Below are 15,095 nucleotides of genomic sequence, written 5' to 3' on the forward strand. Positions count from 1 at the left end.
ACACACTTAAAACTTTTATTTAATCTGACGGCAGTCGAGCAGGAGTGTGGAACATCAATTAAAAAATTGCAACGTGAGATCAACAATTGCATTTCTGCGCTACAATGTCATAATATTGACATCACAAATTGGGACGCAATTATAACTTACTTATGCTCCACAAAACTCCCTGAATCTACATTGGCTCTCTGGGAACAGACCGTAGAACGGAAGACAGATATCCCGAAATGGGAGGATATGGACAAATTCCTGTCCAATCGCTTCCAGACATTAGAGACGGTTTCCGATCTTAGGGGTAATAAAACAACAAAAACACCCAAAAGTCAGAGTTCGAATTCTAGGGAAAATTCTACGAAGCTTGGGGTTTACCAAGCAAGCGTACCAAAGTCGGCATGTAAGATGTGCAACAGTACAGAGCACAAATTACGAAATTGCCAAAAATTCCGTAGGTTGTCCACGTCAGGAAAAATTGAATTTATCAAAAACAATAGTTACTGTCTGAATTGTCTGTCGGGTGGACACACCGTGACACGATGCACTAGCCAATTCAATTGCAGCACGTGCCACGCGAGGCACAACACCTTGCTCCATCTTCCGACAGCACAGCCAAAGACAACTCCTCAGAGGTGGACTCAAAACGCCACCGACAACACACCTTCAACCTCACAGCAGGCTAGGGCAAGGATGGCGTCTGAAAAAAGACAAGATAATGCTAATAACGTCTCTTCGTGTCATGCTAACACCACTAAAGGGGTGTTATTAGGAACAGCACGTGTTAATATACACTATAATGGAGTGAAATTTTCCGCCCGAGCGCTGATAGACTCTGGGTCAGAATGCTCTTTCATAACAGAAAGACTAAAAAAGCGAATAAACCTTCCATCCAAACGTCTGCATGTGCAAGTGTCAGGAATAAATAATACCCCATCTGCACAGGTAAAGGAATCATGTGTGATTACGTTAGGTTCGCTCACAGACCCCTTAGTGAGCATCGATACAGTGGTCCTAGTCTTGCCCCAATTAACAGGGGACCTTCCGACTTGCCAAGTTAGCGCAACGACTCGACAAGCGTTTCCTGATCTGATTCTGGCGGATAAGAGGTTCTTCATTAATGAACCAGTCGACCTCATACTTGGAGGCGACATTTATCCCCAGATAATACTGAACGGTATAAGGAAGAATGTTCTAAATACGCTTCTCGCCCAAGAAACCGTCTTCGGTTGGATTCTAACTGGTCGTGCAGAAGTACCTCAACCAACTAATACACGGGTATCCTTTTTTAATGAAATCAGCCTAGACAAGCAACTAACCGCTTTCTGGGAACTTGAAAACGTACCTAAGAAAAGGGCACTTAACGAAGATAATGCCTATTGCGAGGAACTTTTCAGACTTACAACAGAAAGAAATTCCGATGGCAAATATACTGTCGCCCTTCCTTTTAAACAGGATTTTCCCAACAACATCTCCTTAGGGCCTTCCCTAAACGGCGTCTGCTCCCAATTCTACCGGAATGAGACGCGCCTAGCCAAGACACCGGCCCTACAGACAGAGTACAATAGGGTACTAGCGGAATATGAGACATTGGGACATATGTCCAAAGTTCCAAAAATCATACCACCCCACGTGACCGATTGCTACTTCTTACCCCATCATGCGGTTATAAAAGAGGAAAGCACCACGACCAAAGTTCGTGTGGTGTTCAACGCTTCGTGTCCCACAGCCAATGGCACAAGCCTAAACGACGTACTTTATACAGGCCCAGTGCTTCAGGCCGACTTAACGATTCTACTCCTTCGATGGAGATTCTTTAAATATGTTTTTAATAGCGACATCGAAAAAATGTACCGGCAGATATTGGTAAAGCCAAACCAAACACAATTCCAGAGAATAGTTTTTCGCAACAATTCTAGTGACCCTATCAGCGTCTACGAATTAAAGACAGTCACCTTTGGAGTCAATTGTGCTCCTTATCTGGCGATAAGGACACTGCACCAACTAGCAGACGACGTTGAAACTTCATTACCCATTGCCGCAGATATCTTACGGACAGGTATGTACGTCGATGACGTTCTAGCCGGGGGACATAGCATCGAATCCACACTCAAAGCTCGCGATGAAATCACAGATGCATTACAGTCCGCTGGTTTTTCCCTCCGCAAATGGACGTCAAATTGCTCAAGAATACTTAAAGGAATACCCAAACCTCATCTGCTCAACGAAGACTTTTTGGAATTCGAGGACACGAGTACGGTCAAGACCCTAGGTATTCGATGGAACGCGCATGCGGATTATTTTTACTTCACGGCAAAACCAATTGAAAATCGGGATATGTTAACGAAAAGGACAATACTTTCTGCAATCGCTAAACTTTTCGATCCCCTAGGTTGGCTCGCCCCAGTCGTCATTGTTGCAAAAATCATTATGCAAGACATTTGGCTAGAGGGGACTGACTGGGACGAACCAGTGTCGGCAGGAACCCTAGACCGATGGCATAATTTTATGCAGGAATACCCCTCCATTAACGGAATTCGTATCCCACGTTGGGTGTATTTTACGCCAACCAACGACGTTGAAATACACGGCTTTTGCGACGCCTCGGAAAAAGCTTACGCCGCGACAGTCTTTTTACGAGCAAAGATAAAGGATGAGGTCTACGTTAACTTATTAATAGCAAAAACAAGAGTAGCACCCGTTAAAACAGTTTCATTACCCCGATTAGAGCTATGCGGTGCAGTGTTGCTGGCCGAAACCATCGAAGCAGTGCGTGAAAATCTGCATTTAGAAAATTTCAATCTACACCTATGGACAGACTCCACGATTGTTTTGGCGTGGATAAGAAAACCCCCTTGTTCTTGGTCAACCTTTGTCGCTCATCGAGTAACGAAAATAGTAGAAAAGGTAGGAAACAAATCCTGGCACCACGTAGTATCCGCATCCAATCCTGCCGACCTGGCTAGCCGAGGACTATCAGCGAAGGAGTTAGTCAACAACTCTTTGTGGTGGCAGGGACCTTCTTGGTTACAAGAAGATAAGACAGAATGGCCAATACAAGAAAAGGACTATCGGACTAACATAGAGGAAAAACGGGTGCAGGTTCATACAACTTCAAAAATAAAAGAGAAAGACGACATCCTCGAACGGTTTTCCAATTTGTCCAGGGCCTTGAGGGTCATATCGTATGTTCGAAGATTTATCCAAAGAACCAATCCTAAGACAAAATCTTCCTTTAAACCGGCATCGCACTTCATTTCACCCGATGAAATCCAGGCCACGACAAGTCAGTTAATAGCTTTCTACCAACGGAGGCACTATACGGAGGAACTTTCGAGCTTAAATTCCGGGAAGCTCATCGGTTCAAAGAGTGAAATCCTCCCTCTTACCCCCCTTGTCGATGATAAGGGCATATTGAGGGTTGGCGGTCGTCTGTCAGGGGCCAAGGATCTTCCCTACAGTGAACGGCACCCGATCATTCTGCCGTATGACTGCCGGCTCACACGACTTCTTGTCCAGTTCATCCATAAAGACACCCTGCACGGGGAGAACCAACTTATGTTTCGTCGCCTACGCACACAATATTGGATCCCTAGGGTCAAAAATATGATCCGATCGGTCATACACAATTGCAAAACGTGCACAATATTCCGCAAGCGGACCCAAACCCAACTTATGGGAGACCTACCCTCAGAACGAACCACCTTTTCCCGGGCTTTCACCAATGCGGGAGTAGACTTTGCCGGACCATTTGACATCAAATCTTATAGTGGAAGAGGATGCCGCATGTCAAAGGGTTACGTCTGCCTCTTTGTTTGCTTTGCAACCAAGGCTATTCACTTGGAACCCACTAGTGACCTCGGCACTGCCGCATTCCTGGCAGCTTTCGACAGATTTGTTGCGCGGCGAGGATGTCCAAAGAACATCTACTCCGACAACGGAACCAATTTTGTCGGAGCCTCCAGAGCTCTCCGCTCAGAACTCAAAGCTTTCCTGGCGGACGCTCGCAACCAAACTCTATCTAAGTACAGTCACCAAAACCTGACATGGCATTTCATACCACCAGGAGCTCCTCACATGGGCGGGCTATGGGAGGCAGGGGTCAAAAGCTTCAAGAACCACTTCAAGAAGATCGCGTTGGATCACAAATTTACCCTTGAAGAGTTCAGCACACTACTTTGTCGAATCGAGTCCTGTCTCAATTCTCGACCGTTAAGCCCCTCCTCCAACGAGCCGTCTAATTTGGAGCCACTTACTCCAGGCCATTTCCTCGTTGGAGGCCACCTACTAGCGCCACCCGAGATCGACGTCAGCGAGAATCGCGCATCACTCGTCAATCGATGGGAAAAACTCAAGGCGCTGCATCAAACCTTCTGCAAACGGTGGAAAACGGAGTATCTCACCGAATTGCAGAAGCGCGTTAAGTGGAAGCATCCACAATCAAACCTCAAACAGGGAGACCTAGTCGTCATTAAGGAGGATAATCTGCCCCCCAACGAATGGAGACTAGGTCGGATAGCCACCCTTCATTATGGCCCCGATAACCGAGTTCGAGTCGTCGAACTGGATACGGCAAGGGGACAAACCACCAGACCAATCACGAAATTGGTCCTATTACCACCCTCCAGTGAGGGTGAGGGAGACTTGTAACTCCCACCCGTTATAAAAAACCCCCTTAATCCCGCCCTCGTTTTACCCCGAACGAGGCCTACAACCCGCCGAACCCAGCTCTCGTTCACCCCGAACGAAGCCAACAATCCTAACGCAGATCTACTATAGGCAACATACCATTGAATCAGCAATTATCAGAATTACACAACCCCCCCCCTATTTCAAAGCAACAGGAGCCATCGTACCACCGATGCTTGATCCCCAGCAACCAAACTCGCAGATTCCGAAAACTGGGGCGAGCTAAATGGCCCAGCCTGTACTACTAATACACCTCAATCTTAACGCGCTTACGTTAGACCGAGAAGAACTATAGCTTGTATAAAAATGGCATTCAGCCAATTTGTAGGTAAACCCGAACATATATGGTGACCTAGATATTTGACTATGCAACCATATAGGGATGGGCATTGTGAAGACATTCGGTTCCATCCTCGAAGCAACAAGGACTACATTGTCGACGCAAGGTACCAGTGATCATTCGAGGCACTGCCCCAAACCAGAGTTTTTCTTCTCTGTTACATCGGGTAATTACGCATACCGCCAAGTCAATAGCTCAAGCACTCCACGCACATCACACCACCACACGACTTAGAATCTGTCGCATACACAGTCGGTGATGTATACACGCGATTGGTGTTCAGCGTTACGTACGCCACCAACTTATCGAATAGGAAATCGAACATCACGTTTCAATTATCATTTCGGGCTGCTCGCGTGCTGTGTTATTCTGTTATGCTTTCTATTTGCTTATGTGCACACAGGTTCACAATCTTCCTCAGATATAGCATGGCGTAAAAGTTCTAGCAGTTCAACACGTAGTACCGCTGCTGTCAGTATAACCAGAAATCCTGATTACTTAGCTTACGATAAGAAATATCCACTTACGCCACCCATCGAGGTACACTCCAGTGAGTTGACATATCGTATGGGTATAGTAGCTGATTTGGGTACAAGCTCAAAAGTTGTAGGGAAAGATGGTAGCACAGTATGGCGCAGCTATTTAAAGAAGGGATATTTGACATATCGCAAGTCAAAACCAGAAATCACTGTCAACGGGAATGGTGGAGATCCTGTTAAATTAGAATCTGCATTTTTGCTCAACGGACGTGGTATGGAGTTATCAGAACTCGTAACATTCAATGGAAAACAACGTACCATCGATGATCACACAGGGGGTATTTTGGTCAGCACATCAAAGGAAATGGTACTTTACCAAGACGCTGCTTGCGTGAAAAGTACAACGAAACGCGCGATGAACATCTGGGTTGTAACTTACTAATCACGGCAGATAAACGTTTTACAAAAATTACAACAGTTCCTTTAGACGCCACGAATACAGCGCCCACACATGGATATTCAAGTTTCAAAATGCATACCCAATACTGATGACAAAATAATAGTTGCTATAAAAAGTGAGGAAGTAGAGGGTAAAACTACAACATTCATAAACGCTTTCGATATTGAGGGACACACAATATTACCAGAGCAACGTATTGATGCAGATTCAAAATATGAAGGCTTTGAATTTAGATAGTTAAAAGCGCTGATGAGGAGTAATTACGATACAATAACGTTTAAAAACGGAAAATCCTATACGTTACGTACGCAAAGTTTTAAATATCATATATCAAAAACAGACAGCTAGCCATCTGTAAACCATTCTTTTAAGCCTTTATATAGGTAATCCGGTTCAGCAAAAATTGTTAAGGCCTACAGCTGCATACACAAGCATATACGACGCAGATACCGATTTGCCCTACGAAAATTAGCACTAAAAAACACGTTTTGCTGTTTTGTTCTAGTGTCAGTTTGTTCACAAGATTTTGGTTTAATATAATGTATAGAAATCTAGTTTAATAAAAAAAATTAGTTTTATCATTGAAAATGAATAATACCATGCTAGTAGGTGCGTCTATCATATCATCCGTATGTGCAATTACCAACTCATCGTTATAGTAGTTTTCCTCAGCCATAGGCTCAATGTTTTACTGTGCCAAGTTAAGTAAATAATGCAAGTTTTTGTATGCAGGTCCAGTGCTCATTAATTCATCCACATAGTATGCATTTATCTTGAGTTGCATGAAATCAGCATTTACACACTTTAACACCCCAATTCTTAAAGAAAAAGGGCATATTTTACCCAGAACACGTTTTTTTTCTTCAGTGAGGTACATACTTTGATGAAGGTTATTCAGTCACAATCGGTATGTATTCACATTTTCATGAATGGATACCATTCTGACTGAACGAAGCAAGGTTGCCACTCGTCTGACATTGCCTTTTGTTTCTTAAGTCGTAAACACATTGCGCGCGACCCCATGAGATCACAAGTTGGATCCGCGGGATCCAACAAACTCGAGTATTAGTAACCGAACAAAAAACCAACTAACGAAAACCCTGAAGAGAGCCTGGTTTCACTGAAAACACACGCGCCAGGTTGTATGTCGATAGTTTTTTTGACATTCGGCAGTATTTTTTATTCTGTTTTCTGTTTTTGGAAAAAGTTTGTAGTTTGACAGTTTGGTGCACAGACACACAATTAAAACCAACTTTCTTGTGAAAACAAAAGGTGGAACCACGCGAGACCAAAATAATTCTCGCGGTTTATTTGCATTGTTTTCATTGTTAAAAAGGGTAGTGCAAAATTAAAATGTGAAACATAAACAAAACCATGGCACACTCAATGGGGGTCGCGCTTTCATGACAGAAATTGCTTTTGTTGTGCATTGAAGTTTCGACAGACTTTCGTCCGTCCCTTTTTTAGCTTGAAATCCCAGCAGGAATAAAGTAGTGTCATCTATGCTTTCGATGCTACAAACAAGGGAGAAATTAAACTTTTTAGAACAGACTATAAATTTAATGTCGCGTCAGGACTCAGACGCAAGCTGTCCCTAAATACTTTTATGACATGACCATTATGTATCATTACATTGCAATGGGCAGCACCGCACAGCGGTCTCATTCCAACGATTGGAAGAGTGAACAGCTGACAGCTCTACAAATTGCCACACTCGTTAGTGTAGGCTATGCCCGCCAGGGTTGTGTTGGAATCAACAAACACACCATAATTTGTGATTCTCACACAACATGGCCCAAATCAACACAAAGAGTGTTCCCAGACAGCGAGTAAAGGCCTCTTTACATCTGTCGCACATTTATATGCACGACGCCATTTGACTAGTCATTTTACAGGGATTCATAGGTTATATTCACAGCCACATTTGTATCGGCGTGGGTGAGTTTTGTGACCAAATTTTTGTAGGGCAACTACAAGGAGCCGTGAAAATACATGGGTAACTCGTGATACCATCTGCTACACAAATGTAGCGTATATTACCGCATATTGCCTGTATTAGGCAAACACCAAAAAAATGACTGCTTTCAATATCAGAATTTCAGTATGATGAGGATATTTACCAAAATTAAAGATACCTAAAATTATATTAAATATAACAGTGGTTTCAACCACTACAAACCCATCATTACATCGACAGAATAACTTAAGAAGATTATTCGTTCCACACAACCCTTTATCCCGAGTACGCCAACCCCGACCTCAGCCACTTAAGCTCCTAGTACCGGCTCATAAGCCACCCAATCTAAGGGCATCTACGAATGTTCTACTAACAATTTGATATTCCAGAATGACTGGATTGTCCCACAAACGCGCCAAGACGGAGGCACGCGGCAACACATTCAGCGCCCCCTGCCGGCTGTGTCAAAAGTCGCACAGCATAAGGCTCTGCCCGATTTACCGGGGCATGACGAACATGGATCGACTAAAGACAATCATAGATTTGCGATATTGCACAAATTGCTTATCGCCATTCCACCAACGGAAGACATGTCCCAGCGAAGATCGCTGTCATCGGTGCAACGAGCAGCACCACACGTCAACACACCTCGACGACGTTCCACCACCGTCCCACGAGAGCGATGGCGAAGAGAGCTCCGACGGAGCCCTATCCATCCACGTCACGGAACAAACCCTGTGGTGGGAAGCGGACGTCGCCGAGGAAGAGGTCGAACGACGGGAAGATCCTACTTCAATGCTAGCCACGACACCACCGGGCGGTTCAGGACCACAACGTTTCCGACCGCTCCTACGGCATGAAAGGCCTTCAAACTTACAACGCGGGGATGGCGGGGAGACACGTCCTTTCCCCCCATCGCACCTCTCTGCCGGGCGGCGCCGTGGCGACGCGGAACCGCGTCCGTCCCGCTCGTCACGACGCTCAATTGGCAGGGCGGCCCCGTATAATGCTCGTGCCCAAGTAACTACGCTCGCGCGCCAACCAACAACACTCGCGCGCCAACCAACAACGCCAGCCGGCTTCAGAACGGGACGCCTCCGGGAGACTCCTCTAGCAACGACCATTACACGCGCATTCGTAGCCATAGCTCCAACGGCGGTCGTCCGGATAGCAGCAGGAGGGAAGCTCCACGCAGTACGCGCCCTTATCGATCCGTGCGCTCCGAATTCAATCATCGATGCGAATCTCGCGAAGGACCTCGGGTTAGAGCGAACGGGCACGTCCTATCACGTGAAGTGCACGCTTGTTCTGCGAGGGAAATACGGGGTAACGGGAGCAGTGACGACCCAGGCCACAGTGGTGTCGCGATATTCACGGCTTAGTCCGACAGCAACTCTGGATCCATCGGTAGCCACGCCATTCCAATTTATGAAGCTGGCGGATCCAGCTTTCCACCGGTCTACACCTGTCCGGCTCACACTAGGTGCCGACGTCTACGCCAGCCTAATGGTTAGCGGCACACCACCGTCGAACGTCGGCGGGCTGCTGACTCAAGCCACCATATTCGGGTTGGTAGTGTCTGGAGCCCACCAGCAATAATCGGTTATATGTCCATTCAATAAGTAAAGTGCACTAAAATCAACCCATGTCTATTTCGACTAACATCTCTTTATTCACAGGAATCCCACCGAGAAGCGTCTGGCATCGGTCGAATTATGTATCCTGGTCACACTATTTTTCTTCCATACGCATTTACAGCATGGCCTAAATTTAAGTTGAGATTCGTTAATTTTAAGTTGAGAATCGTTCTCGCGAGCCCTTTGGGACTTGGTTGTTGGGGCGTTACGATCGTTTCGAAGTTGCTCGCCGCAAGGGGGCCGGCATGTTTAGGCCACAAGCCTAAATATGGCGGTGCACCCTCGTATTACTTAACTTTTTCTTTTCGTTGTCCTTTTACCTCACATATTTCATTTATACATATCGGTTTATACCGATAACCGTTTACCCCGCCGGATAATAGTTAAGCCTAGGATTCGGCGGTGACCGCGAACAAAAGGTTTTTTACCTCTTTCACTTCTTTTGCGAACGTCTAAGAAACCGCCAGCAGCCAAGCCACCAAAGGTAAGCCCTTCAATTCTCTTTAACATTTTAAAATTCATTTTTGCACTTCCGTCATCGGAAACATTGAATGTAAGTGGATTATCTTGCGTTGAATTTGCATTTCCATTTATTTTAATAAATATTATTGTTCACTTTTTTATAACGAATTCGTTTGTGTATTTTCTTTTCTTCTCCCCCCACCATTATTACGAGCGCGCCCTATCTGTGGTCTTGCCGCCGTAACAATGGCAATTATACAGCATAAATTAATTTGTTTTATTTTTTTAGAAATTTTTTTCTTTTTTGTAGCGACGCTTGGAAGTAGCTACGTATTCAGATCTTGAAGCGTAGAGGAATTGAATCTACATGAAATATCTTGTACGCGTCTGTGACGCGTAACCTCGTGTGCACCTTACATAACTCACTGCTTAACAGCATCATAAATTCAAGTGGTGCTATATCACTAACTTCGCCTTGCCAATTATGTATGGCGTTGCCATATTGAAATTAGTTAATGCAGCTTAATCCATGAAAATTTCGTGCATTAGCAAAGAGGATAAATATAATAAGAGGCGTCACTCGTTACTTTGCATAATGTTTTTGGTTAGGGTAATCGCAGGTTTTTTTTTTTTGTGCGAGATGTGCATAAATGTCTTTATACCTTTTCGTGGGGTATTTGTGTTTATTTAATTCTCTTTCCAAAAATCACATTTGTATAAGGTGCCTACACGACATGGATAAATGCGATACAATTGAAAATGTCCCTCATGGAAAACATTAGGCATCATCTTTTTTAAGTTCCAGCGAGTTACTCGCCACTCGTAGCAGACTGGTGGCTCTTATTATATTTATCCTCTTTTGCATTAGAACGTGCATTTAGAAGGAGATTATTCAAGAAATAGTTTGCTTTAACGCCGATAAAGCGAATTAGGTGTCGCACTAGTCTACCGCATTACTCATCCAAAAGAAATCTTCCCAAATTCACGGGCACTTTTTTAGGAAAGTTTTTCCTCACCTTAGGTAAGTGTTTTCTTGAAGTTATACTTCTTTGGCACGTAATAAAAAAATGGTCAGAGCGAAATTTTTAAAAATGTGATCAAAAGTCACTGGTTGAAAATGCAGTTCGTGTGTAAGTTCGCTGTGAGTTGTATAAGCAAACTTGCTTTGAGTGCATTCGCTAGCGTTTTTTAACTTCGGGAGTGCGTTTATGGGTATGTGTGTAAGTTATGTACCGAATGTTCTGGATTTACAAAAGAAATAAACGCCAACTTGCACTGGATATTCAAACTTCAAACAAAGAAAGAAGATTCACAAGTAGAAAGTTAACAACGTTTTTGAAACAAAGATTGGATACAGCAAGTAGTGGAGAGTATAAGAACTCCGTTTGCAATGTCTTCTGCTGCCTTTTATAACATTTCTCTTGGTGTCGTTCCGTAGCCGGACAGGGTGTGAGTGTGGCCTTGACTTCCCACACGTAATTTACATGGCTGGAATGTGCAATGTAAAAGTTTCACAACCGTGTGAAATAGAAATATGCTGACACCGCTACTATGTGCAGAGGTACTGCCTTGGTTCCCAAAGGTGGCACGTGTAAAATTCAGCCGCCAACGTATTCACTCCTTTACGATCTGCGTTCGGTAGAGGTGGAAAACTATCGATAGTCCGGACTATGGATATACGCTGATAGTATCGTAGGGCACTATCGATACTATCGAGAAATTTTCGTAGCAGCAGAGAATCTCTTATGGAGCACACCTGAGTGCTACAAAAAGACAAAAGTGAAGATATTTTGGAATTGGTGCTGTTATTTTTGTAGTTATCGTCGACTAAAACAAGAATTCTAATTTTTAAAACAATTCCAAAGTTTTGAGTTACCTGCTAAAATAGGTTTTTATATTCAAAAGGATTGACGACATGCGATGCGGCGGCTGCAAAAAAAACTTAAAAAACTGGCGTGTAGTTGTGTGGACACAAATGTTCATACGTCTCAATTATTTTAAATATGAAATTCAAGTCAAAGTATTTTTGCGCAGAACATCTTTCTGCATTGGCGGCCTTCGGCCGCGCTTACAAAAAATACACTTGCCGGCCAAACACCATTTTGGGATTTAAATTAAATATGTGCAAAACCTTTTTCTACATCAATTTTATTTTTATGTACAACAAGCACATGAAAACTATCAAATTCAACTATAAAAATATTTCCACATAGAGCTAACATCTTGGTGTCAGGACGCGTCGTTTGATACCCATCCCGATAATATCGGACGCGTATTAGCAGTCGACCGCTGTTCTAGATTTTTACTATTTACTACTTTTACTAAAGAAACCAGTACAGCTTTTGAGGCAGATGCTTCTTTTCCGCCATCATGTTTCTCTTTTAAGGCCGAGTACAAAGCGCAACGCTGGAGATGATCCCACAAATTGCTTGTGTTGCCGCTTGATTTGAACTCCTTTTTGCAATAGGAACAAATCGCCATTGCTTTATTTTTATTCGATGTGGAAAAATGATTCTAAATAGCAGACATCTTTACATTCTTTTTGAGGGACACGCTATCCATTTTGTTCAGAATGTGCGAAAGTTGACGCTTTATATAAATAATCGTAAACTTCTTCTATATAATATTAAATTTATAAGAGTATAACAATGCAAAAACTCGTTCCAATTTATACGCGTGTACAGCACCAAATCTCCTTCCTGAAACCCTTCCGAATTAATTGCTTTATCGTACCTCGCTTTCATCTTGTCACTCATAATCTTTGCTCGTTGCCTTACCAGATCGTGTACCTCTCTCAGACCTTCTTCCAAGACACCAGTGGATTTCTTGACATTTCCCTCCGCAGCGGCATCTATCCCATACTTCAAATCAGCTGGTAGTCGAAGGTCATTGTTAAAAATTACCTTTGCGGGAGTTTGCCCGTTGTCTCTTGTACTGCCGATCGGTAGGCCATCAAGAATAATGATATGTGTATATCCCAGTCCTTATGGTACTTGTCTACTACTTTCCTTAAATGCTCCTCCAATGTTCTATTGAAACGTTCCACCATACCATCGGATTGGGGATGCAATGCAGTTGTCCGTGTTTTCCGAATGCCCAACTTCTTGCACATCTCTTGGAACACAGCTGATTCAAAATTCCTGCCTTGGTCAGAATGTAACTCCATTGGTACTCCATACCTTGCAACCCAATCTTTTGTAACCACTTCTGCTACTGTTTCTGCTTCTTGGTTTGGGATTGGGTATACCTCTGGCCATTTACTGAAATAATCCATAAACACCAGTACGTATTTGTTTCCGCGGTTGTTAGTAGGAAATAGTCCTGCGACATCCATGGCGATCCTTTCAAATGGTGCACCTGAAATATACTGCTTCATCTGGCCATGACTTCGTATTTTGGGCCCTTTCGCTCTGTTGCAAACCTCGCAGTTGGCAATCCACTCGGTGACCGACTGACGGCAACCAACCCAATAGAATCTCTGCTTAATTTTCTCGAGCGTCTTCGTGATTCCAAGATGACCTCCACTTGGACCATTATGCAGCTCGCTGAGCACGTCAGGAATCTTCTTTCTGGGAACAGCTATCAGTTTCTTCTTGCATTTACCATCCTCACTCTCCCATACTCGATGAAGCCAACCGGATATTAATTGTAAACTGTTCCACTGTGCCCAATATGACTTCACAATGGGACTCTCTGCTGACATCTCTTCTCTCTTTGGCCTTTCGTTTCGTTCGAGCCCTTGCATAACATGTGACAGATCTGTATCTTCTAGCTGACACTTTCTTAGTTTTTTCTTGTTCCATTCAGCCGTACACGTTATAGTCATTAGCCGGACATCTATAATGTCTTCTTTAGCCTCGGCTTTTGAACAGTACTTGCATTCCAAACTACATTGTCTTCGTGACATTGCATCAGCATTTCCAAGGGTACTAACTTTTCGATGCTCAATGGAAAAGTCATAGCTTTGTAGTCGCTCGATCCACCGTGCCAATTGTCCTTCCGGATTACGGAACTGCAGAAGCCATTTCAACGCTGCGTTATCTGTTCTGACACGGACTCGCTGGCCGCAGAGGTATTTGTGAAAATGTTTAATGCACTCTACCAATGCCAGCAGCTCTCTCCGCGTAACGCAGTAGTTCCTCTCTGGTTTTCCAATCGAACTGCTGTAATATGCAACTACCTTCTCCTCTCAAGCGACCAGTTGTGATAAAACGCCTCCTATAGCATAACCACTCGCATGTGTATCTAGAATAAATGTTGCTCCTGGAATCGGATATGCTAACATTAGGGCAGTGCACAAACGCTCCTTCAATGTTTAGAAAGCCACCTCTTGATCCTTCTTCCATTGAAAAGCTTTATTTTTTCTTGTAAGCTCATGGAGGCTATGGGCTACGCTGGGAAAATTTGGTACAAATCGGCGGTAATATGTGCACAGCCCAAGGAAACTTCTCAATTCATGTAGGTTCTGTGGTCTTGGCCAATCCCTTACAGCCTCTATCTTTTCGTTCGCAGTGCAGATGCCCTTTGTCGTTGCCTTGTGACCCAAATAATTTACTTCCTTTTTAAACAGCGCACACTTTTTGGGACTTAACTTCAGACCAGCGCCAGCTATTCTCTGGAAAACTTCGTCCAAGTTCTTAAGATGTTCAACAAAGTTCGTGCCCAATACGATGATGTCGTCCAGGTACACCAAGCATGTTTTCCAATGTAGTCCTTTCAGTACCTGGTCCATGAGTCTCTCAAAAGTAGCTGGTTCATTACAAAGTCAAAAAAGGCATCACTGTAAATTGCCAAAGACCATCACCGACACTGAGGGCTGTTTTCTCTTTATCTTCCTCCTTTACCTCAACTTGCCAGTAGCCGTTTTTCAAGTCCAGCGTGGAAAACCATTTCGTACCAGATAGCGAATCCAGAGTGTCGTCAATTCTTGGCAATGGGTAGCTATCCTTTTTCGTTACGTCATTCAACTTCCGGTAGTCCACGCAAAACCTCATTTTTCCATCCTTCTTCTTTACAAATACTACCGGTGAACTCCATGGACTAGCTGATGGTTCGATGACGCCGCTGTCGCTGATTTCTT

At 43.9% G+C, this 15,095-nt stretch overlaps 2 protein-coding genes across 10 annotated transcripts in view; both read left to right on the forward strand.

The window, feature by feature from the left end:
* The window catches only part of Obsc (Obscurin), a 2,548,720-nt gene that overhangs the window by 588,222 nt on the left and 1,945,403 nt on the right, over positions 1-15,095 (forward strand). The window lies entirely within an intron of this gene.
* LOC137247303 (soluble calcium-activated nucleotidase 1-like) lies at positions 5,279-6,196 on the forward strand. Its single transcript, XM_067778380.1, has 2 exons — positions 5,279-5,866; positions 5,987-6,196. Exons 1-2 carry the CDS (start codon positions 5,279-5,281, stop codon positions 6,194-6,196), a joined length of 798 nt encoding a protein of 265 aa, XP_067634481.1.

The sequence above is a fragment of the Eurosta solidaginis genome, chromosome 3, assembly GCF_040869045.1.
Source record: "Eurosta solidaginis isolate ZX-2024a chromosome 3, ASM4086904v1, whole genome shotgun sequence".
In the NCBI taxonomy this organism is placed as follows: domain Eukaryota; kingdom Metazoa; phylum Arthropoda; class Insecta; order Diptera; family Tephritidae; genus Eurosta; species Eurosta solidaginis.

Bases quoted from the DNA above. Each gene is read 5' to 3' on its own strand.
- LOC137247303 (XM_067778380.1), top strand. From the start codon at position 5,279: ATGTATACACGCGATTGGTGTTCAGCGTTACGTACGCCACCAACTTAT. The intron at 5,867-5,986 runs GTACTTTACCAA...CAGTTCCTTTAG, and splicing joins TCAGCACATCAAAGGAAATG to ACGCCACGAATACAGCGCCC.